Source organism: Stegostoma tigrinum, chromosome 4 (genome assembly GCF_030684315.1).
Source record: "Stegostoma tigrinum isolate sSteTig4 chromosome 4, sSteTig4.hap1, whole genome shotgun sequence".
Lineage (NCBI taxonomy): Eukaryota > Metazoa > Chordata > Chondrichthyes > Orectolobiformes > Stegostomatidae > Stegostoma > Stegostoma tigrinum.
This window is the reverse complement of record NC_081357.1, coordinates 24449801-24476456: the sequence shown is the minus strand read 5'-3', so window position 1 is coordinate 24476456 and position 26656 is coordinate 24449801. Positions and strand designations below refer to the sequence as shown.

The window sequence follows — 26656 nt, the reverse complement described above, 5'->3', positions numbered from 1 at the left end:
GCCACCGACAGCTTCAGGCCGAATTCAGTGGTGAGCTCTAATACTAAGTGTATAGAATTACGAGTTGGAACACGGTCTTGGAGGCCCAGCAGCAAATGCAGATGCACTGAGCCACCTCCAACTGGCAGAAAAACCAGGGGTATTGCCACTGGAACAGTTCACAATGGTTTTAAATTTTCTGGTCGCACTTACATGGAACATAGAACAATACAGCGTAGAACAGGCCCTTCGGCCCTCGATGTTGCGCTGGCATGTTAACTAATATAAGCCCCTCCCCCTACACTATCCCATCATCATCTATATGTTTATCCAAGGACTGTTTAAATGCCCCTAATGTAGCCGAGTTAACTACATTGGCAGGCAGGGCGCTCCACGCCCTTACCACTCTCTGACTGAAGAACCTGCTTCTGACGTCTATCTTAAACCTATCACCCCTCAATTTGTAGCTATGCCCCCTTGTACAAGCTGAAGTCATCATGCTCGGAAAAAGACTCTCACTATCCACCCTATCTAATCCTCTGATCATCTTGTATATCTCTATTAAATCCCCTCTTAGCCTCCTTCTCTCCAATGAGAACAGACCCAAGTCCCTCAGCCTTTCTTCATAGGGCCTGCACTCCAGACCAAGCAACATCCTGGTAAATCTCCTTTGCACCTTTTCCAATGCTTCCACATCCTTCCTGTCATGGGGCGACCAGAACTGCACGCAATATTCCAAATGAGGCTGCACAATTGCAGCATGACATCACGGCTCCGGAACTCAATCCCTCTAACAATAAAACCCAACACACCGTAAGCCTTCTCAACAGCATTATCAACCTGGGTGGCAACTTTCAGGGATCTATGTACATGACACCAAGATCCCTCTGCACAGCCACACTACCAAGAATCTTTCCATCGACCCGATATTCTGCCTTCCTATTATTCTTCCCAAAGTGAATCACCTCACATTTATCCGTGTTAAACTCCATTTGCCACCTTTCCGCCCAATTCTGCAGTTTATCCAAGTCTCCCTGCAACCTGCAACATTCTTCCACACTGTCCACCACTCCACCAATTTTAGTGTCACCTGCAAACTTACTAACCCATCTACCTATAAAAATGACAAACAGTAGTGGTCCCAAAACAGATCCTTGAGGCACACCACTAGTGACCTGACTCCAGGCTGAATATTTTCCATCAACCACCACTCATTGGCTTCTTACAGAAAGCCAGTTTCTAATCCAAATGGCTAAATCTCCCTCAATCCCATGCCTCTGTATTTTCTCCAATAGCCAGCCATGTGGAACCTTACTTCGACTTTGGTCACAGAAAAATCTGATCCTGGCAAAACTGAAACAGCTGTTGGTGATGGGAGATACCGAAGGGTCGTCATAACCAGAACTGAGATCTTTTTGGACCCACACAGACCGATCACAGTAGAGGATGGCATATCGTTGAGGTGCAAGAATGATTGTCCCAAGCAAAGGTCACCACCAGATACTGGCTGAGTTCCACTGGGGTCATCTAGTGGTTTCCAAAATGAAGATATTGATGAGAAGTTATGTCTGGTGGCCAGGACTGGATTCCCACGTAGCCACATTGGTGGGGCAGTCCCAAAGTGCCAACAAGGACAAAAATAACCACCAGCAGCTCCCGCACATTTTTGGCAACAATTGGGTAAACCCTGAACTCGGTTACACATCAACTATGCAAGTCCTCTCATGGGCACAATATCCTTAGTCATTGTGGATGGCTGGTCAAAATGGCTGGACATGCATAGAGTTCATTCGTCAAATACGGAGACAACAATAGAAAAATCGCAAGCATCTTTTGCGATACATGGACTCCTGGGAGTGTTGGACACAGATAATAAGCCACCGTTTACCAGCAGGGTATTTGAGTATTTCCTAAAGTCAAGTGAGATTTGACATACAAGGCCAGCTCCATATCATCCATCATCTAACAGTCTGGCAGAAAGAGCAGTTCAAACTGTGAAGGCAAGCTTAAAGAAACAGTCTACAGCTTCACTAGATACTAAACTGACCCATTTCCTGTTTGATTATGGCCCTCATGCATTTACAGGGATAACTCCAGAAGAGTTACTAATGGGCAGAAGACTCCGCACCAAGTTAAATCTGATTTTCCCAGACTTGGAGGGGGAGATGTGTGTGTGAAATGGTATCAGAAATATGACTGATGGACACAAGGCTCCTCTATGCAAGAGGAACAGTTTACTTCAGGGGACAAAGTTTGCTGTAGAAACTATGGGAATGGCCCTGTATGTTAAGATATATGATCAATGCTAGGTCAGGTCCAGTGACATATTACATTTGGGTAGGTGCAATGGTCCTGAACAAGCACATGGACTGTTTTAAAGCTGCAAACTTGCAAACCGTGCGGCAACAAAACTTGCTTGGCTCCTCTACTCCCTTTCCGACTTTTCCAGAACCCATGTGTTTTCTCTCTCTCTGTCTAGCATTGAAGGTGCCTCAGAATCTGAGATGGGCATGGCAAATATTGCTGCTTCAATACCTTTTGCTGACTGAACAGAAGGAATTTCTTCTGAAATACTCTGGGCGCAACTGGCGAGCTACTGTGCCTTACTGCTGCCTGTATCAGAGGCTCAGTTAAAAGAACCTGGCCAAGTGCCAAGGAGTAGCACCAGGATGAGCTACAAAACAATTTTAAAAGGCCTATGTCCTTAGATTCAGAGGGGGAGGATTACAGCAATTGTAACGAGGTCAGTCAGGTGGGCCTCATAGTATGAGAGTTCCCTGGGTGAACCAGATTAGCAGCCCCAATCCAGGAGCCCTGGCCGACAGATATAAATAGGAGTGTCAGTGGTTCTGTTCACTCTGAGAGCCAGCTCTGAGGGAGCAGCATCAGTATCAAGGACTCTCCACATGTAAATACAGGGTGACTTGTTTACAGGATACCGGTGTCTGTTGAGTTACCTCAGAATAGTTTGATTCAGATTGACAGGAAAACCTCTCTATCTTATTTTCCAAATCAATTATCCAGATGAATTAATCCACAAGTCTAGGAAGTCATGGTAAACATATTTAAATGACATGTTGCACCAGTTGAAATATTGTGGGTTAGGACAGGTGGGAAGGTTTCAAGAGTTTCAAACTCAACTCTTGCTCAATCCACCCAGTTCTGGTTTTAATGGAGCATGGCAGGGGTAGGTGATCAACTCATTTTCAGGAAACAAGTCCTTCATTTTAAATGGTTTAATGAGGGTGCATGCCTCAATTTTGTTTTTCTCTGTTTCTACTTTAACACTTGTTGAAAGACTCTTGTTGGTACTGTGATAGTGTCCTTATCACAGGGCCAGTAGCTCCAGGTTCAAAGCTTCTCTTGGCCCACCAGTTACCATCTCCCTTAATGGGTTTCCCAACCCTAGGAAATTTATTTGGAAACTATTTCAATTTAATGATCTAGATTCCACAATCAACAGAAATTATTTTAATTCAAATCGTAGTGGACATTAAATCATAAAGAGAATTCACGAATATATTTTCTTCTCTGGGCAAATATTTTTCATGTGGACATCTATTTTCATCTGATTATGCCCCTGTGAAGTGAATTGAGAATTTTATATGTTATAGGTTACATATAAACAAAGGTTTTTTTTATTATTGATCTGAATAGCTGATCTGAACAGGAACACAGCCAAGAATACTACAATTGGCTATTGCAACAATCTAATCCTAGAAAAATCAGACATGGTTTAGAACTCTAACTATTAATTAGTAATGCATTTGTGTGCGAGGCATTTGGATTAAAATGGCATCATACTCAGCTGGGAGACAACCCACGGTCAAAAAAGAAATAAGCCTGGTAATTCCCATCAGCCAGGCTTAGTTGAAGAACAGTAACTCGGGCAATACAATATGTGAATTTCAAAGGACTGTTATGTTTTGGACTGTCTCCAAGATTGGGAAAAAGGTGGTCAACAGAACATAGGGAATTTGCAAAGTGTTGCAGATAGATTAAGTGAGTGGTCAAATGTGTGACAGATGAGAATGTGGAAAAGGGTGAACTTTGACATAAAGAATAGAAAAGCAGCGTTAACTTAAATGAACAGAACTGTAAGACTGAGGTACAAATGGGTCTGGGTGTTCAGGTACATTAACCACAAAAAAAATGCAAACACAGCAATGATTACAAAGGTAAAAAAAATGTTGCTAATTGCTAGGGCGATGGAGTATACAAGTAGGAACATTTTCTCACAGTTATTCAGAGCACTGATGAGACCATATTTGGAGTAGCTACAGGTTTTCTCTCCTTATTTAACAAGGGGATAACTATATTAGAACGCATTGTGAGTAGCCTATGTCCAAATGCAGCAAGACATGGGCATTATTCAGGCATGGGCTGACGTGACAAGTAATATTCATGCCATCTAAGTGCCAGGTAATGACATCTCCAACAAAAGAAAATATAACCATCATCCCTTGACATAAAAAAAAACCCATCACCTCACTGAATCCACCATTAACAACAACCTGGAAAGTGAGCTGGAGTAGCCATATAAATACAGCTAGAAAAGCAGCTCGGAGGCTAGGACTCTTGCAGCAACGAGCACAACTCCCGACTCCCCAAAGCCTGTCCACGATCTACAGGGCACAAGTCTGGAGTATGACAGAATACACTCCACTTGCCTGGGCGAGTGCAGATCCAGAAACACTTAGGAAGCTTGCCACCAAACCAGCCTACTTAATTGGCACCACATACACAAACACTTGCTCCCTCCACCAGTGATGCGCAGTAGCAGCAATGTGTACCATGTACAAGACACATTACAAAAAATTCCATTCTATCTAGAGTTTTGCAGGCAGTGATGTTAACAATAGACTAGTTTTTTTTAAATCAGTCTGCCAAGTCAACAGTTCAGTAATATTTTAACAGACTGTTGTTCAGTGGATTGCCTCTCTCCAGGCTGAAGCTAGCCAAATCAAAATTTTTCATTACGCTCGTTCCAGAGATTAGGTGTTTTTACCACGTGATGGTATTCATGGATGGAATAAGGTATATAATAAAGTATATTCTGCACTTCTGGTTTTGATCATTGCCTGTCTACATGAGATAAGTGTGCTGTTAGCATTTTAAGGTCAAATAGCCCTTTTGTCCTGAACTAGTTGTGGAGACACAGGGTTTACTGCTCCTGCTGGGTATGATCTGATTCCAGAGATGACAAAACTATTCGTTTGAATTCAACGATTTGGTAACATTCATACATTTAATATCATTGTCAGACACACCATAAGGTAGAATTGCAATACTGTAGTCAAGATACATATAGGAAACAAAACTAGATTAGAGAGCTACCAGTTTGTTTCATAATTTACAGGATACCACTCAGTTCTGGAGCCCTTCCAAGTATTAAAGTATAAAAGACCTTCAAGGAATTTGTAAATAAGACTTTCGTCAGCCTTACTCCACGCAACAATAGTTTTCAGTCAGTTAACAGCTAACTGAGCTACAAAAGCGTTTGATATGCTGTAAGCTATCACGTGACCAATTTATATAAAAAGCACTGTATGGGATTGCATCAATTAAGATTACATTACATGTCAAAAGAGCAGGTCAAACAGCTTAGGCGGGTGCAAGAAGGGGAAAAATATCTCTACGCAAGCTGTTTTACAACAGCTTAGATTCAAATTTCTCTGAAAAAAGTAATTAGATCATAAAACAAAATTCAACAACAGGGCAATCACAATACTCCATTTTGGGGCAGGAACTACTAATTTTCAGGGGCGTGGAAACAAAAGTCAGTTCCAAAATACATGAACATCTAGTTCTACTGGAAGTTACAATAGATTCACCAGTGTAAGTAAATTATGACACACATTAATACACTTATTTTAGAGATTTCCTCAATTTTCTGGAAATATGCTTATTTTCAATAATAGATTGTAGACTATTTACAAATTGTCCTATGTTTAAAGTAAACTGTGAAACAAAATGTCATGACTTTATTCCAGCTGCTATCAGTTTACATACTGAACAACAGAAAAATGCAGCATTCTAAGACAGCAGACAATAAATTATTCATTATGAATTGAACTATACAAACAAGCTACAAGCAAAAATTTTAAAAAGCTAACGCCTAACAGTTCCAACAATAATTGCTCCCTTATTTCTCAAAAATACTTAAAAGCTACAGTTAGCCAGAGTTACACCCCTTCCCAAATACAAGGTAGATTGCCTGTGGGAAACAGAATCTATAATTGGTCTCTGCGCCTCTAGGGAGTCAGTAAAGGAACAGCAATGCAAAAATCAGACATTGTGTACACTCCTCATCGTTATCCAGCAAAGCCCTCTTAATAAAATGGTCTGCTCTCATTCAATGGTAAGAATTAGAGATGAATGCTAATCATATACATACAGTACAAAGGCTAGGACTTGGTCATTTTGTGAAAGGAATGGGAAAATACTCTAATATTTTTAATTCAGATCCCATTCGAGCATTTATGCACAAAGTAATAGCTGACTCACCAAAGCAACACTGCATTATGTGCTGCTTTTTTGAATGTTGAACCAAGGTTCTGGGTAGGCAGATGTAAAAACAAAAACTATGACAGAATATTGAAGACGGGAAGGGCAGTCCTCCTTGGTTTCCTGGCTCCAAAACCACAGATTTTTTTTGGCAGAAGCTGTATAAAATGTTTTAATTTTAAACATCACTCAACCTCAGCCCAAATAAACTAAAACATACAAACATGCAAATTGCACATGGGCCTAAAAAGGGCTCAGACTATTCTGATTTGCTCTGGAGAGGCAAATCATCTCAAAAATTGAACAACAGGTTCAGAAATTATTCCATATTGTTGAAATGCATTGGCTACGCAAGCGTTATTTTCCACTAACAGGATGCTGCCATCAATCCAAAGAGACATCCAGCCTAACACACAACTGAGCAATGTGAAGTATAATTTTAGTGTTGGTGCCATGCTAGGTACATAGGCAATTGGTTGAATAAATTAAACAGCATGAACATAGAACATAGGACATAGAAAAGTACAGCACAGTCCAGGCCCTTCGGCCAATGATGTTGTGCCATGGAATAATCCTAATCCAAAAATAAAATAACCTAACCTACATTCCCCTCAATTCACTGCTGTCCATGTGCATATCCAGCAGTCGCTTAAATGTCACTAATGACTCTGCTTCCACGATTACCACTGGTATGGTCTTTTAGTTGTTTGTAATAAGCAGAGCACAAACCATACTCAACCAGCTGTACTTGTAAATCTCAGAACAAAACATCGATAGTTAGATATGATTCTATGATCGGATAATATTTGGTGAACACTCCTGAGTGTGCCAGTAGCTGCACTGATGAACTAGTATACAAGATAATCAATCAAGCTCTCAACATGATGCACTTAAACTTGCTTGAAGAGACACACATTCATGTGGGGTATCAGTTCGCAACATACAAAAAGGAACATGTGCAAGATTTTAGCCCTTTTTTGAATTTCCATGAAGCTTGGAAACCCATGGCTATCCATTTCTTCTTTCATGCAATATCTATAATGGCCAGAGTTGACATTCCAACTGATTTCTCCTCCACGTAAATTGATGCGATTGCACGAATGTTGGCATTCTGATATGTATCCTGACAAGTATAAGATGAAAATCTTCAGCAGCACATCCTTTCTGTAAAGCTATTCAGTCATAGGATGTCACTGGCTAGGCCATCATTCATTGTCCTTCTCTAATTAGTCTTGAATCATGAATCGTCTTAAAGCACTGCATCTATGTGGTGTACATACAGCCACAGTGCTGTTAGGAAGGAGATTCCAGGAACCTGACCGGCAATCTTCAGATTCTGTATTATTAAGCAACTGACAGTAAATTAATAACAAAGTAATCTCATTTGGTGAAAGTGCATGAGGGAAGCACATTAGCCATGACATGATAATCTAAACTCTGCTCCTCCTTAAGTACGGCAATGCCAATTTTATGCTCATCTGAATAGGCAGGATACTGCTTTAATGACAATCCAACAATGCAAAACTCTATCAATATAGTACAGAAGTGCCAGATTATATTATGTGCCCAAATCCTGGATTAGGGCTTGTATCCACCATAACCTAATGAGGAAGGAATAGGTAAAACAATTGAAATCTCAATCACCAGATGCTCTGATCTAACAACAATCAAACCTTGAATTTAATTCAAGTTTATTTCACAATTAAAGCTCTGGCTCAGAGAAATGCACCAGTCTCCAATCCTTCAGACTAAAACTGCCTACTTAAATTGTGTAAGAATACTGTCATTACTAAACATTATTGCATCATCCAACATACCATGACTAAAAATCACATTGATAAAACTTAACAAATCACTATAGAATCAGGATGTATCAGGCAATAATAGAAAACCCTACATCACAATATTAAAAACTACTGATTAAAAATGTAAGGCAAAAGGTGCTTGTTATGAAGACATGTTATTTGTATGAATTGCAGAATCCCTATGGTGTGGAAGCAGCCCATGTGGCCTACTAAATCCATACCAACCATATGAAGAGCATTCCATACAGACCCATCCTCCTACTTTATCCCCGAAACCCTGCGTTTCCCATGGCTAATCCACCTGCCCTGCAAATCCCTGGACACTATGGACAATTTAGAACAGCCAATCCACCTAAACTGCACATCTTTGTACTATAAGCGGAAACCGGAGCACCCGGAGGATGCCCCTACAGACACGGGGAGAACGTGCAAGGTTCACACAGTCACTCAAGGGTGGAATCAAACCCAAGTTCCTGGTGCTGAGGCAGCAGTGCTACTACTGAGCCACTGTTCCGTCCCTTAAATGTTGAAAGATTAAAATTATGAATTATTAATTTACAATGTTAGTGTTGGACAGAGATAGCTATCTTGAAAGTTTTTTTAAAAACTGCTTAAAGCATGAGTACACTGGTTACAGCAAGAAAAATGTTGCCATTACAAAGAACACAAGCTGCAGGATAGAGATACTGAGCGAGAAATGCTATCAAATGGGTCAAATGACTCGGTTTCTAGGTATAAAATATATTGGTTTTGAACACAATCAAAAAATAGCTTGCAACAGGGGCAACAACATTTTACCTTCCCATGAATGCCTTCTCATCCAAGTATGGGAGTTGAAAATTTAGTGAAGGCCTCATCACAATATTAAAAACAAAGCGATGGGTTCTTAAAGGAGTCTCTCCACAGATGCTGCCCGACTCTTTGTTTGCTTCCATCATACTTCATATAATTCTATTTGGGCTGAAGAGTGTGGTAAGATTACAGAAACTGGGATTAGTTATTTGGAACAGTGACTGCTAATGGGAGTTTTAATAGAGGTGTTCAAAATTGAGTGATTTGACTGACTATTAAGGAGAATCCATTTCCAGAGAAGAAGGTATTTCCATTATTAATACTTTTTTTGAAGTCTTGCATCTAAAGGATTGTGAAATCTGTTTCATTGAAAGGTTGTAGAGGTATAGACTTTTATTTAAACAGGTCTTTAAGAGGACATTTTTAACATTTTTAGAAGTCTTACTGGAAATCACATATCAGCGTATGACTGTGTTGAGAGAAATTATGTAACTCATTCTCTTCCGTCAGTCTTTATGAATCTTCCGAGATTCCAATGCATGAGCTGAAAACTATGCGGTTATCCTCCTGAGGAGATTCTACAAGACCACCTCTCAACTTGTGAACAAACTGCATTTGAAAAGATCCCAGACAACTGCATGTGTTTAGTAGCACTGGTCTGTACGCCAAGACCCCAGAATAAGAGATGCCTAGTACATTTCATATCATATCCTTTTTTCTTAAGTTAACAATTATTTAGCTAACATTTTTTGTACAGCTAATCTCTGCAGACAGAAGTTTCTTAATTTTACTTCGGCAGCAGAGTGGTAAGCATTACTCCTCACTCCGCCAGAGACCTGGGTTCAATTCCACCCTCTGGCAACTGTCTGTGTGGGGCTTGCACATTCTCCCAGTGTCTGTGTGGGTTTCCTCCGGGTGCTCCAGTTTCCTCGCATGGTCCAAAGATGTGTACGTTAAGTGGGTTGGCCATGCTAAATTGCCCATAGTGTTCAGGGATGTGTAGATTAGGTGGATGGGTCCAGGTGGATTGCTGTGTGGGTCGGTGTGGACTTGTTGGGCCGAAGGGCCTGTTTCCACAACTGTAGGGATTCTATGATCTATGATATATGAGGAGCCAGAATCTTACAACACTGTCTCCAGGAAAAGAGAAAAAAAAAATCAGTCATAACTGATCTAAGAAAATAAACCTAGTGTTTAGAGACTAGTTTTTTATTTTTGCATTTTTTTAAAAAGATTGTCAGCTGAAATGAGAAAGACCTTTGAAGACTAATGTTTTGCGAGGATTGCTGCACGATTTAAGAAATAAGTAACCTGACACTCATGGCAAGCATTATGTAAATAGCTGCCTGATAGCTACCTGAACAAGCAGAAATTGAAGTTTAAATTGTAGATGAGCTGAAGACAAGGGGTGCTGTATACAGACTGAGCTTTGGCTAGCAACCAAAAGTTGATTGGTCTATGGACAAGTGGCCAATTATCAATGACAAAGCCCTTCTGCCTACCAACAACTGTGATTGGTTCTCAGGTAATTGAACAGCTTGGGATAGAAACAGGAAAAGTAACCACGTCTCCAGCAGCATTAGAGCTGTATGTCTTTTGTAAGTCTAAACCTACTTTAAACCTGTCACTTAATTGATAGCTCAGGGATGTTTTACAAGTGAACCAGACATCTTTTATTTTATGATTTTTTTGTTTTAGTTTTTTTTAAGAATCCCTGCAGTGTGGAAACAGGCCCTTCAGTCCAACAAGTCCACACCGACCCCCCATAACCACTTAAACTACACAATGGGCAATTTAGCATGGCTAATCCACCTAACCTGCACATCAATGAACTGTGGGAGGAAACCGGAGCACCAGGAGAAAGCCCACGCAAACTCCAAACAGACAGTTCCCCAAGGTTGGAATCAAATCCTGGTCCCTGGCGCTGTGAGACAACAGTGCCAACCACTGAGCCACCATGCCACCCCATCTATTGCAAGCCAATGGAAGCACTTGGAAAAGAAAGGCTGAGAAGAAACCTTCTGACCAACAAAAAACAACTCAACAGATCTTGTGAACAAAGACTACTGAAATGCTTTCTCAGTTTCACCCCTGTTTTAAAGTAACTAAGTGTCATGAAATACACTTCTTGAAAAATTGTACAGACAACATATATCTACAAACTTGCGCTAAGTAAGTTATATTTGCAAAAAATAATTATTCACATCGTCGCAATTGCTGGTCTACAGCCAAAGTCACTTTGCACATAGGTTATTGACATCTGTCATGACTCACTGGGACGGTATACTGGAAATAAACCCCTGATATTCCCGGAGTCATCAATAAAGTTAAAAACTTTAAAATAAACATGCAAAATTCCTCAAATTTACCTGACTTTCAGGCCCAGGTTAGTAGAAATCACTGACCAGGCTTTTGTACTAAACTAGAGTTACTGTTTCTTACAACTTATTAGACTCTAGATACAAGTAAGCAGTTACAAACTATCAGCACATAAAATATAACAGTTTCCCTCTTGAGTTCTGATGAAGAGTTATCAGATTCACCATGCTGAGTTTCACTAGCAATTTATTTTTGTTTTAGATCTCCAGCATCCACAGTTCTTTGTTTTACTTTACAGCTGTTTGATTTCTGCCATGCTTTTCTTTCCCTGTACGCGTATAAGGGGATTAAAGTTATAACTGGTAGAGTCATACGCTGACCGTTTATAACTGCTTACTTGTACCTACAGTCTCATAACTTGCAATAAATGGTAACTTGTGTTCAGTACAACAACCTGCTCCATGCTTTTTATTAACCTGGATCTGAAAATCAGGTCAGCTGAAGAATTTTTTGTACTTATTTTAAAATCTTTAACTTTTGTGACAACCCCAGGAATAACAGGAGTTGTTCATAATGCACTACTAGCATGCTGTGATGAATGTCAATATCTTACGTGGAAAGTGACTTTGGCTGCAGATCAGCATTTGGAACATGTGAATAATTCCTTTCTTTTCCAATTTAACTGTTATTTACGCAAAGTAATTTTAATTTTAAAGAAAACACTCCACAAACTTGCCCATATATGTATGCCTGAATTTTTTTAGAAGGATGATTGGGCATATTTACATGTTTTAAACCTTTCATTAATAATCTTTGCACGGTTGCTAGAGTAAATATGTTATTGTATGCAAAAAAAAAGTGCTTTATTTGTTAACTTAAGGAACCAAGGTAACTTGCTTTTGAGCAGGTGTAGCAGCATCCATGGACAGAGAAACAGAGTTAATGTTTTGAGTCTGGTGTGATCATTGTCAACACTGACAGAGCTCTTAAGTTCTTCCAGTTCCAAACGGTCAAACCAGGTTCAACATTAACTTTACTTCTCCCTCCGCAGATTGTGGCAGACTTGCTGAATTTCTCCAGCATTCTGTGTTTGTTTCAGATTTCCAGCTTTTGCAGTATTATATTTTCATTAAACTTGCTCCTTATACTGACCTATATAGTTTCATAATATCATCTTTTTTTCAATTTGAACTTTGTTCTGGCCAATGCAGCAGTGAGACAAGAAATCAGTTTATCCTTCTGGACTAATCCAGTGCATAACAATATTTTTTAAAAAGTAAATAACAGCTGAAGATAATTTTGAAAATCCTTTCTTTGGTATCCATGAACTTTAGGTCCTATTGCTGGATACAAACTTTGTAGCAAAAGATTATAAAAAGTACAAAATGTACAAGAAAATTGTTAAACAAATAGCACATTGTTTGAAAAGACTTGTTTTCTGCAGTAAGTCTTTTTGTCTTTGTGAATCTTCAGTTTCAAAGTCATGACAGTTTTTCAAAGTCTTCACTTTCAACTGAAGACCTCACTGGGTTGCAGGTTACAACTCCCTGCATACGTTACTGTCTACTGACAACAGATCAGGACAGTCAGAGAATATGGAAGACTTGTAGAGGTCTATTAAAGGAAAAATGCTGAAACCATCATTTTAAACTATGGACTTTTTCTCTTTTTATCATACATGATATTTAAAAATAAGGCAGGTATATACCCTTAATGTTGCATAAGGTAACTCTAAAAGAAAAACCAGTGTACGCCAGATGCCCTGTGTGTTCAACATGTTAATACAATGATCTAGTGTATCAGTGAAGTTAGTATATTTCTTGTTTTTGCGTAGTTTGCTTCTTGCTTCCAGCCTATTCTTCTGGCTAGCAACAGTGTGGGAAAGGCAGCCAAATATGTAAGTACTTTCCTCAGTTGTTTTTACATCAGCAAATCCTCACCTGCATTTGCTTGAAGCACTGTGTAGAAACTGGGTTTCTTAACAGGCCCAGGCTAACATACAGTGCAGAAGCCTGGCACTCTCAAACTAAATCTCTAGCCAAGCAGGAAGAGTTCCAGTGCCTTTTGGATACCTTGGGAAAGGTAAAGGCTAATAGAGTAAATTCTGTCCCAAAGCTCTGGCGTGGAGCCCAAACACAAACTAGTATCTATATATGTATGACAATTCCGACAAATAAGCCAGTGCTAAAGTAGTGCATTGGAATTTTGACTTTCACATTCCTCCTGGTATGGAACTATGTTCCCTGTTCAATTATTGGCAGCAGAGAGGTTCTGAAAGGCAGAAGGCCAATCTGAGGCTTTCTGGTTTCAAAGGAGTGCCCAGAATTAGTAAATGATAAGTAACAGAGAGTGCTTCACAGAAAGATGCTCTCTTAGCCACTTCTCAAAAACAACTGGAAACTAAGACACCACTGTGGAGAGGCGAGGAAGGTGGTTGATAGTGTCCAGATAGACTGTACCCTATAGACCTGCCTGACACGCTGCAGATGTGCTGTCATTCAGTCTGCACTGGAAGGCTGCTTCAATAGTTAATCTGCACCTCCCAAGCTTTGTCAGAAAATTGCAAGCTGACTGGAAAATCCCATGTAACTTCTTCCCACTTAACAAGGCTGTTGGTTGCTTCCCACTTGCAGGCGGCCTACTGTGGCTGACAACTCGCCTCTGCTGATGACATGAATGGTCAGGATGCCAGCAGCATGCCTGCAGCATTGTGGTTTTCTGGTCTTGTTCATTACATCAATGCAGTCCAATGATTGACCCTTTACTATGCACAATTTTATGTTATAATGAAGGAAGAAAGATTAAATTAGTCTCACCAGTTCTAAAGGTTTGTACATTTCTTTTTGTTACAACAATTCACATGATATAAAGATCATCATAATGGTTCAGAACAATAAACAAGGCAGGAAAACCACATTGTCAAATCACAGAAGGATAAAATTTGCATTGTATTTTTTTAAATGTTTCACTTAGACACCTACATTGGGGGATAATAAATGTTGATTCATGGGCACTAACAAGGTGAATTGTTTTGCTACACTGAAAATGCAGTCACAGAATCATAGACCTGTACAACACAGAAACAGACCCTTCAGTCCAACTCATCCACGTTGACCAGGTATCCTAAATTAATCTAGTTCCATTTTCCAGCATTTGGCCCATATCCCTCTAAACCTTTCCTATTCATATACCCATTCAGCTGCCTTTTAAAAGCTGTAATTGTACCAGACTCCACCGCCTCCTCTGGCAGATCATTCCATAGACGTACCACCCTCTGCATGAAAAAACTGCCCCTTAGGTCCTCTTTAAAGCTTTCCCCTCTTGCCTTAAACCTATGCCCTCTAGTTTTGAAATTTCCCTACCCTAAAGACTTGACTATTCACCCTATCCATGCCCCTCATGATTTTATAAATCTCAACAAGGTCACCTCTCAGCCTCCAACACTCCAGGGAAATAGCCCCAGCCTATTCAGCCTCTCCCTCTACTCAAACCCTGGCAACATCCTTGTAAATCTTTTCTGAACCCTTTCAAGTTCGACACATCTTTCCTATGGCAGGGAGACTAGAATTGCGAGTAGCATTCCAAAAGTGGCTTATCCAACGTCCTGTACAGCCACAACATGACCTCCCAACTCAACTTTACTCAATTCACTGGCCAATAAAGGCAAGCACACAAAACAGCTTCTTTACTATCCTATCCACCTGGGACTCCACTTTCAAGGAACTACAAACCTGCACTCCAAGGTCTCTTTGTTCAACAAGCGTACAAAGTCTGCTCTGATTGGCTTTTCCAAAACAGGTGTTTCTCTTTTATAGGATCCAGTAATTCCACATAATTTGCTTCTTTTTAATGTTAACATTAACTTTACAAATGGGATTATCCAGTTTATTCTCAGGTTATACATCCCACCATCCAACACAGTAGCATTAAAAAAATTGGTGTCATAAGGAAAAATGGCACAAAATTTAAAAAAAAATCTAAGTCCATCTTTTATACTTACTGCAATCTCTCTGCAAGCAGACATGGAAATACCAGTGCCTTCAATCTGTTTGAGAGCATACTCTTTCTCATCATTCCTGCCAGAGGAAATAGACAAAACAGTTCAAGTCAAACGGCAATTTAACAACAGCTTCTCTGAAAGTTATAGCTAAATACATTATAGTCCCAAACAATGGTGAGATCTTAAATTAAAAATTACTCTTAAAAAACTTAAATGTGTGTGTGATTAGAAATAAAGAAAACTTAGAGAACAAAAGAATGTTAGATACAAAATTAACACTTTACAATATTGGTCACATAGTTCATAAAAACAAAAAAAGGTACAATATAAATTAATTCATTTACTTCTTAAATGAAATATAGGAATGATGGGTATCCTTAAAAAAAAAGCCAGGGCAACACAAATTAAGAAGAACATCAGCGCTAATATCATGAATCTGAAAATGCTGAGTGAAATCAAAAAACAACAGTGCCTTTGGTCACAATCTTTCATTCAACCTTGGACAAGAATGCTGTGCCACAGGACTACAGACTTATCAATGTAACAACACTGTTTTAAAAGGAATAAAGTAACATAATCTTTAAAACAACCAGTCTAATATTGATAATGCGAAAGAGAGGCTAGGACTGCTTTTGCAGCATTGAGGTCTAAAAACGGTTGGAGAGTTAAGAGCACAGATACTAAGGTACTAAGCATGATCCATGTTCCTTTATGCTTATGTTGAAGATCTGATATTTGATGCATTCAAGCATTAAAGTTTAAACTGAAAAAGATTCTTGCGTGATTGCTTTATTCACATTGGGAATTTTTAGGCCTCTAAATGATGAGAATCAGCTACCCAGGGTCCAGTTTATTTAGTAACACACAAGCAGCAAATTCTATTAGTTATGAAAACAAGACAGAATGGAATTTGAGGCTAAGATCAGTTTTACCTTGTGGGACAAAACAACACACTTTTCACTTATTTGGGCAATTTGCAAGAATACTAATTTAACATGAAAACCAAATCATTCTGAATAAGAAGAGAGTGATGTTGGCTGTGCCGGTTTCAATTCCATAAAATAGGAGGCAGCCAATCAGCGAATCATTTTCAGGGAAATGGCTTGACCAATCAGGATCAAACTGCCTAGCTTAAAATGTAAACAAAACCTGACAGTGAAAAGTCAATCATCGTGAACAGAATTACCATTGTACATTACTGTTTACAAAGTTCATAGAAATGGAAGGGTACAAAAGAAGTAAATGAAATAATTATAAAGTAAAATGCAGATATGGTGGGTATCCTAAAAAGAAAAGCAATTATCATTAACCAGTGCATTCTCCAATGTAATACCTCTATCAGAGTCCATTTACCAATCAGCACTTTCTGCATACAAATTATTCTGATGAGTGCAAGACAAAAAGCTTTGACAAAATGTGTCTTTTTTTTCCAGCAATACACAATTCCTGTACTACCAAACAGCTATGAGTTTCTTTTGTACCTACTATTTTCTTTCTTAAATTTTATTTTCCAACAATAGATGGTGGAGTAGGATGCGGTTCTACCATAGAATCATGGAGTTATAATCATACTGGTTTAGCAGAATTCTTTGGTAGACTCAAATTAGAATAAAACTTTAAATTATGAAGGATTTTTCAAACTTCAACCGGTGACAAAGCACAAATGATCAATTTCAGCCGGAAAAAAAAACAAAAATCTGAACACTTAACTCATGGCTTCAACCTTTCACTCTTTATAAATAACCTCATTCAATATTTACTCTCATCACATTATTATTCAAGATTTATCTCTACATTTATTGATTTACTTTGGTTCCCAATCCAGTGCTACAACTAGAAAATTCCCTTCCTATTGTTCAATTTCCTTTATGTTCTCATTTCCCCTTAATTTTGTAAATGCCTCCATCATTATTAACCCACCAGGAACTGTTTGTTCCTTTCAATTTGACCTTGAGCTGCAGCTACTTCCTTCACCGCACCATTGGCAGCCGTGTCTTCAGTTTTCAAAACTGTGAAGGTTTGGAATTCTGTCCACAAACTTCTGTCTATCCACTTCTCACTCTTCCGTTAACGCCTAACTTCTTTGACTAGGTGTCAATTTTAAATTGATTACATTCCAATGAAGTATTAAAGGCATTACATAATTGCAAATTGCTGCAGAGAGAAAGAAATACCTTATTAAACTGATTGAATGGCCAAACATTTGCAGACAGATTTCATTCCTACACGGCAGGAATAAGAAATTATATTCCAAAAGATTAAATTCAGGTCCATAAAGGTCATATTTTCTAATGGAAAATATCTTTCCAGCAAATACTATTAAGCCTACAATATTGTTCTAAATATACTACTTTATCATTAGATTAGATTCCCTACAGTGTGGAAACAGGCCCTTCGGCCCAACAAGTCCATAATGCCCCTTGAAGCATCCCACCCAGACCCATTCCCCTATAACCCACACACCCATGAACACTACGGGCAATTTAGCATGGCCGATCCACCTAGCCTGCACATCCTTGGACCGTGGGAGGAAACCGGAGCACCCAGAGGAAACCCATGCAAACACGGGGAGAATGTGCAAACTCCACACAGACAGTCACCCAAGGTTGGAATTGAACCCAGGTCCCTGGTGCTGTGAAGCTGCAATGCGAACCACTGAGCCACCATACTGCCCCGGGATGCTAAAATAACTACAGTATGTTTGCTTTTATTCACGCTGCTCGAATCAAATTAATTGATAACTGTTTTACACTTTACTCAATTTAAATTATTTACACATTTCGGTGCATAATACACTTTGAATTTGAGAGTTTCCTGCAGTTCATGTTCTTGAAATTGACTTCAATATTATTGAAGAATTCTCAAAATTAGAACTATAAAAAGTTATCTGAAATAGTAACCAAAACTATTTTCCTCCCATCCCTTACTTAAGGACTCCTGATGGAAAGTGGAAATTTATAAACATTGGGTGAGGGCAAGATCAGCTGTGCTGCCTCATAATGAAAGCGGCATGCAGTCATCGAGTCATACAGTCATAGAGCACAGAAATAGACCCTTTGGTCCAACTAGCCCATGCCAAACATAATTCCAAACTAAACTAATCTCACCTACCTGCTCCTGGCCCATATCCCTCCAAACCTTTCCTATTCATAGATCTATCCAAATGTCTTTTAAAAATTGTAATTTTACCCACATCAACCACTTCCTAGGAAGTTCATTCCACACGGAATGCACCGTCTGTGTAAAGAATTTGCCTCATGTCTTTTTTTTTAATTTTGCTAATCTCACCTTAAAAATGCACCCCACGGTCTAGAAATTCCCCACTTTAGGGAAAAGACAACTACCATCAACTCTAGAGATAGTAGGAACTGTCGATGCTGGAGAATCTGAGATAACACGGTGTGAAGCTGGATGAACACAGTAGGCCAAGCAACATCAGAGGAGCAGAAAAGTTTGACGTTTTGGGTCGAGACCTTTCTTCAGCAATGGGGGAGAGGAAGGGGATTCTGAAATAAATAGGGTGATGGGGAAGGCGGATTGAAGATGGATAAAGGAGAAGATAGGGTGAGAGGAGACAGACAGGTCAAAGCGACAGGATTAGAGCCAGTGAAGATGAATGTAGGTGGGGAGTTAGGGAGGGGATAGGTCAGCCCAGGGAGGACGGACAGATCAAGTAGGTGGGATGAGGTTAGTGGGTAGGAGAGGGAGGTGGGGCTTGAGGTGGGAGGCATAGTTAGGGATGTACATGTCATCCGGGGGTGGGGGGTGGAGTTGAAATGGTTTGTGACTGGGAAGTGCAGTTGTTTGTTGCGAACTGAGCACAGGTATTCCGGGAAGGAAGTCCATCCTGGGCCTGCTGCATTGCCACAATGACGCCACCCGAAAGATACAGGAACAACATCTCATATTTCGCTTGGGAACCCTGCAGCCCAAGGGTTTCAATGTGGACTTCACAAGCTTCAAAATCTCCCCTCCCGCGAACATATCCCAATTAGTCCCTGCCTCCCTAACCATTCCTCCCACCTCAAGCCTCACCCCCATCTCCTACCCACTAACCTCATCCCGCCTCCTTGGCCTGTCCGTCCTCCCTGGACTGACCTATCCCCTCTCAAACTCCCCACCTACATTCACCTTCACTGGCTCTAACCCCGCCTCTTTGGCCTGTCTGTCTCCTCTCACCCTATCTTCTCCTTTATCCATCTTCTATCCGCCTCCCACTGTCACCCTATTTATTTCAGAATCCCCTTTCCCTCCCCCATTTCTGAAGAAGGGTCTCGACCCGAAATGTCAAACTTTCCTGGTCCTCTAATGCTGTTTGGTATGCTGTGTTCATCCAGCTTCACACCATGTTACCATCAACTCTATCGCTTTTTCATCATTTTGTAAACTTCTATCAGGTCACCTCTCAATGTCCCACACTCCAATGTCCCAGCCTATCCATCCTTTCCTTATAACTCAAACCTTCCATACCCAGTAACATCCTGGTAAATCTCTTCTGAACTCTTGCCAGCTTGGTGATATCCTTCCCTTGACTGGGCAACCAGAACTGAACACAGTATTCCAGAAGAAACCTCACCAATGTCCTGTACAACTTCAACATAACGACCCAACTCCTCTACTCAAAGGACTGAGCAACAAAGGTAAGCGTTCCAAATGCCTTTCTTATCATTCCGTCTGTCTATGTGATGCCAACTTTTAAGAATTATGTACCTGCACCCATGTGGTCCCTCTGTGTACAATTCTAATTGCGTAAGTCCTACTCTTGTTGTACCAAAATGCTATAACTTGCATTTATCCAGATTGAACTCCATCTTCCATTTTTCAGCCCATTGACCCATTTAATCAAGATCACTGAAATTCTACTCCAAGAAAGAAAATGAAATGAATGAAATTGGAAGAGAATTTGGTACAGTAAAGAGATTATATTATTTGTAATTTTAGTCTTATATTCTTGTCTGAGTACAGATCAAAGCCTTGTTACTGATACAAATCTAATTCTCTGCTGGAAAGCATTGAAACTGTTAGTTGAATCACTCATCTCCCAGAATATTGCCATGGAGCACTAGCAAACGCTAGCAGAAGTCTACCTGGAACTTCTTGACTGATGAAAATTACGGGCAATCAATAGATTTGGTGCATTAAAAATAAACTCCACAAATTGCTAGGAATATTTCATTCACAGGTTTCAAATGTATTCCCCTTTTGCAAAACTTTAATGTATAAACACTGATCATGCAAAATACTGCTGCACAATCTGCATCTGCATTGAAACAATTTGGTCACAAAGAGCTCAGTGCTAAAAATTGAAGAACAGAATTAACAAGTACATTTACTCATTCACAGCAATTCAATGCAATCTTGAAAAGAATAATTTTCATTGGGGATTACTACATACATTTTAAAAGTTCAAGAATTACAAATTACAAGGACAAGAATTAGAGAGTACCAACATATAAGTCAGGGTCCTGAGCAGAATAATTCCATGTTATATTTATCCTCTTCACAGATAGCAGTCCTGATCTACGAGTCTCTTTGTTCCTCTTTCTTTCAATCACCTACCTAATTATTATTATCCTTAAACATGAAATGACCTCAGGTTTAAAACCCAAGACCACTTCCATCTGGAAGGATAGGGAAGAAGATACACGGGAATACCACCACCTGCAAATTCCCCTCCAAACCACCCACTATACTGACTTGGCAATCTACTGTCAAAACTTCAGTATTGTTGAGTCCCAGAATTCCCTCTCAGTAGTCAACCAACAGCACATGGATTGCAGGAGTTCAAGAAGGCAGCTGACCACCATCTTCTCGGGCAACCAGGGAACGGTAATAAATGCTGGGTCAGCCAGCAATGCTCATATCCCTCAAATCAATTTTAAAAAGTGGAGTTAAGGCTGAAACCAAATCAGCCATAATCTTATTGAATGGTGAATCAGGCTTGAGGCACCAAATGGTCTAATCTTGCTGTTATTTCCTAACATCTTACATGGCCTCACATCATTTGTAACTCTCTTGCTGTCTCAAATATTTAACTTTGAATATTAGATCTATATTCCTTGTGCTAAATTCAATTACTGAATTAGCAATCAATAGAATGCAATCAAAACATCTCTTAGTCTCCACTGTTACAATAAAAACGGGTCAAATTTTCCTAGTTAGTTTAAATCTGTGTTTCCTTATATATGGCAACAATTCTTTCAATCAATGATGCACTGGGTTCTTATTTCAACATTCTCCCAGTACCATGAATCATAACTACAAAGAACATCAACTGTGGTCTTACTAAGATTTTGTCTCAATTCAAAATTGCATACTTTTGTACCATTCCATTAACTGTTTTTAAAATGATAAGCTTGAGGTGTTGTTTTAAATGACTTACGAATTTGAATCTTTAATTCGTCTGCGGCTTTCTCATTCAAAATATAACCATCACATTTTTGTTTCTATAGAAGTGTCAATTCATTTAACTAATACGGAATTCTAACTATCACCTTGCACATCTGTACAACAACCTCAATATAAAGTAATGGAATTATACAATAGTTACAATACAGGAGGCAATTCAGCCCACCGTATCCACGTCAAGTTTCTGTGGAAGCTACTCTGCCTATTTTCACTCCACTGGCTTTTCTTATAGCCTTGCAAGCAAACAGGACTAGTTTAGTTTGGGAAATTTGGTCGGCATGAACAAGTTGCACATGAAGGGTATTTTTCCATGCTGTATGACTCCATGACTGAATCCACCACAATCACACCCACAGGCAGCACATTCCAGAGCTTCACCAATTGATGTGGATAAAAAAAAAGTTTGTCCTCACTCCATCTCTCATTCTTTGCCAATCACTGTAAATCGGTGTCCTTTGATTTCACTTTCCTGCCAAAGGGAACTAGTTTTCTTATCTACACCGTTTAGAACCCTCATGATTTCGAGCATCTCCACGAAATGTAATGGGAACAGTTTCAGCTTTACCAGTTTATCCATGTATTTGAAGTCTCTCAACCCTTGAAGCATTCTCATCGTTTACAACCTTTCCAATGTCTCCACACCATTCAAAAAATCACCACTCATAAGTCATCATTCATAAATTCAGCATAAAGGTCACCAGCAACCAGGTCAGGTCAGTTCTAGAGTCAACATTTATCCTGATCAGATCTGCAGTGTGTCGGGCAGAAGATCTCGGACAGTGCTGTGCCATTCAGATATACACTTGCCTGCTTACGGGATACCTGTCTCATCAGCCTGGGCCAGGAGAAGGTACTTGACGAAATATCACAGACCTACACGATGGATATGTTCTTCAAACTGGGTTTTGGGAAAGGAATTCACAACTGGAGCCAAGTGATCTATGCAAGCATGCAGTCACAGTCAATGGGTAGGAATCAGAAAGCATCCTGATCAAATCTAAAGACAGGCAAAACTGCCTCCCTTTATCTCATGCCTTGTTTGTGTGATGCATAAAGCCTTTTGTTATGTGCTTCAGAAGGGTGTGGGCTTGAGATGGGTGGTGGTCCCAGGAAGCAGACGCTTGCAAATCGAAGCCTCCCAGCCACGGATGAAATCAATGTCTCCTGCTCGGATCCACTATCTTGAGAATCTACAACCAGTTCAAACCATCCTTCAGAACCAGGGTGGATCAAGGCATGTTCTTTCAGAACTCAGCCAACCAATCCTTCGCCCTTCACCATCAGGTTACCTGAAGTTGCTGGGGCGTATGCTAAAAACTGGGAGGTATGTATCGCCAAAGCAGTACTGGGAATATGGGAGGGCCACTTCCTCTCTATTGCAGGTAAGAACCTGGACTTCAGCTGTGAGATATCTTCAATATGTGGTGCAGATCTGGCTCATTCCCTAAACTTATGCCACAGCAGTTATCCAAGCCATGTCCGCAGCATTCTAGCTGTGGTCTGACTAGTGCCTTGTATCATTTTAGCAAAAACCTCCCTACTTTTACACTCCAGGCTCATCCCAAGCAGCTCCATAACAGAGGTGGTGTGTTCCACGAACTGTTCACTGGGACACACTACCGAGACAAAAATGAACTGGAGGACCATTACCTCAAAAAAAATGCTCTCTGGTCTGCCCGAAACGTTGGTCTTTCAATGCAAAGAGTTGTCCTCAACAAGTGTTGTAGACTAGCACATTTCAAGGTCCAGACCACTAAAGCTTGAGGGAGCCACGGCATAATTGGTGAAAAGACACATACAATCTTAGGCCTTGCTACTCTAATGTATCAAGGACCTGTTAACTTATAGAAACTCACAGGTTATATGCTAGTATGGGAATGTAAATAGTTTGTTGTCATATTTAATAAATGTTCCAATTTTGCATTAGTATTGAGGCTGTGTAAAGTGCTTAACTGAGAAGTGATATTTTATTGTACTTTCTGCAATGCTTGGGATGAGCCTGGAGTGTAAAAGTAGGGAGGTTTTTGCTAAAATGATACAAGGCACTAGTCAGACCACAGCTGGAATACTGCAGACATGGTTTGGATAACTGCTGTGGCATAAGTTTAGGAAACGAGCCAGATCTGCGCCACATATTGAAAGTATTGAAATCTTGAGTTGAGTAGTTTTGCAATGTACTTATTGTAATTTTAGAAATAAAGTATTTTTTGCAAAAACAATAACAGGTCCCAGCATTCCATTTACTTTACTAACCATTTTCTTCAAATTGAAACTTTTTTTTAAATTTCATGGTCAAGCTCATGAATTTCAATAATATATTTTTCATTTTAGTCTGTTCGTAGAATCCTTACACTGCAGATTGAGACCATTTGACCCATCAAGTCGGCACCAACCCTCCAAAGAGCATCCCACCCAGACCCACTCTATCCCCATAACACCATATTTACTAAAGCTGCCCACCTAACCTGCACATCATTGAACACTATGGGGCAATTTAGCATGGTCAATTCACCTAAGCTGCATATCTTTGGTCATGTCACTTTGAGCAATGGATGACGCAATATTGTAATCAAACATAGAAAGCTTTACTGGTATCACCACCGGACAGGTCCGCGATTGTTAATATATAATAGAGGTCTGATCGAAGTAACAATGAGCAAATGGCTGGTATTGGGATTACTTGATTATTGGCAATCAGATGGATAGCACTTGACACAGAAAATAAAAACTAAACACTCAAATCCAATAAACTTGTACAAAGCTTATCTTCAAAAGTGAAGCAGATTATTTTCTCACCAAGACTGTCATAGTTGGCATGTCTTAAGAAAATTTCAATGCTCAATAATTACTTGACCTGAACATTTGCAAGAAGAAATATTAAATTGTTACTCAACCACCCCTGAAGATTTTTAATCATATACTGGTTTTGCATCACATAAGGCACAATTACCGAATAGGAATGCTGTCAATAACTGGAATAGGAACAAATCCGACAATCCATTTGGCAATAGCATCATAAGACGTAGAAGCAGATGACTTAATGGCTGACCTGTTAATCCTCATGTCCACATTGCTGCCATTTCCCTAAACCCTTGATTCCCTTATGATTAAAAGTCTGTTTATATCAGCCTTGAACATTCATAACAACACAGCATCTACAGCCCTCTGTGGTAACAAATTCCACAGATTCACTATACTGAGAAGAAATTTTTCCTCATCTTTGACTTAAATGGGTGACCCCTTACTCTGAGGTTGTACCTTCTGGTCCTAGATCCTCCTACAAAAGGAAATAACCTCTCAAATCTACCCTGTCAAGGCCCCTAAGAACCTTAAATATTTCAATAAGGTCACCCACAAATTCATCTGAATTCCAATGAGCACAGGCCCATCCGACTTGTCCTTTCCTCACAAGAAAACCCCTCAATGCCCAGGATCAATTTAGTGAACCTTCTCTGGTCTGCCTCCAATGTCAGCACAGTATTCTGGGTGTAGGTGTTGTCTATTTGGTGCCTTTATAGTTTTAGTAATAATTCACTACTTTTATAATCTATCCCCTTTGAAATAAAAGGCCAAACTTTCCCATTACCTTCTGAGCTCGTATGCTTGTTCTTTGTGAATTATACATGAGGAACCCCCAAATCCCTCTGTTTTGGAGCTTGTTACAATCTATCTTGATTTAAACAACATGCAACTCCTTTATTCCTCCTGTCAAATTACATGGCCTCACATTTTCCCACATGATATTCTATCCACCAAATTTTTGTCCACTTAATTAAACTTATCTGTAGCCCTCTGTGCCATCTGCAACTGTTCATTCTGTTGCATCATCCAAGTTGTTAATAAATATTATAAGTAATTGTAACATTGACCCCCAAGAGACTCCACTCATTATAGACTGGCACCCTGCAAATGTCCCCTTATCCAATTATATCTCTGTTAATTAATCGTTTGTCCATGCTAATGTAGTATGCCCAACACAATGTGCACTTCTCTTATTAAGTAGCCTTACGTGTACTGCCTTATTGAATGGCTTTTGAAATTCCAAACATAATACATCTACTGGCTCCCCTTTATTGATTCTGCTTGTTATCTCTCAAAGAATTCTGCTAAAATTGATAGGCACAATTTCCCTTCCATGAAATCATGCTCTGTGCTTGATTATGTTATGTATTTCTAAATATTCTGTTATCAGATCTTTTACAACAAATTCTACCAAAATGTCATCAGTCTAAAACTATAAATTACACATAATTGTTACAACTCTACAGAATACATTGGCCAGAATTTTTCCCTCCTACTTTTATTGCCACTTCCTGGTAGGGAACATCAGGTATTCAGCCAGATTGGAATTGGAGATAAATCCTCATTTTCATATCCTCTGCAGGTGCTGTCAAGGGAGCCTTGATGTGTTGTCACAATACATTTTGCAGATTGTGCAGTAACAACAGCGTATGCTTGTGAAAGGTGTGAAGGTGGTGGATGTGCCAGCTGCTTTGTCCTGGATGACGTCAAGCTAAAGCGTTGTTGGAACTGCACTCATCTGGCAAATGGAAAGTAACTCATCACACTTCTGATTTGTCTGTTTGGATGGCAGAGAAACTTTGGGAAGATAGAAGTTGAGTTACTTGCTGCCGATGTCCTAGCCTCTGACTTACTTTTGCAGGCCACGGTATGTTGTATATGGCTGATATAATTCAATTTCTAGTCAAAGATAACCCCAGGATGTTGATACTTCAGGATTCAGTGATAATAATGATCCCCCTCTGTACTGTTATATTCTGTAATTCTGCAATTCAGAATCAAGGCATAAATGCTATAGCTAGATGCTCAATCTGGCTTTTTCTTT

The 26656-nt window shown here is 39.7% G+C and overlaps 1 protein-coding gene across 2 annotated transcripts in view; it reads right to left on the bottom strand.

The window, feature by feature from the left end:
• Positions 1-26656, bottom strand: part of cdk19 (cyclin dependent kinase 19) — a 174650-nt gene that overhangs the window by 144713 nt on the left and 3281 nt on the right. For both annotated transcript variants that reach the window (XM_059645216.1, XM_059645217.1), the window contains exon 2: positions 15403-15478. In XM_059645216.1, coding sequence (XP_059501199.1) covers positions 15403-15478 — 76 coding nt within the window. The remainder of the gene's footprint in view (positions 1-15402; positions 15479-26656) is intronic.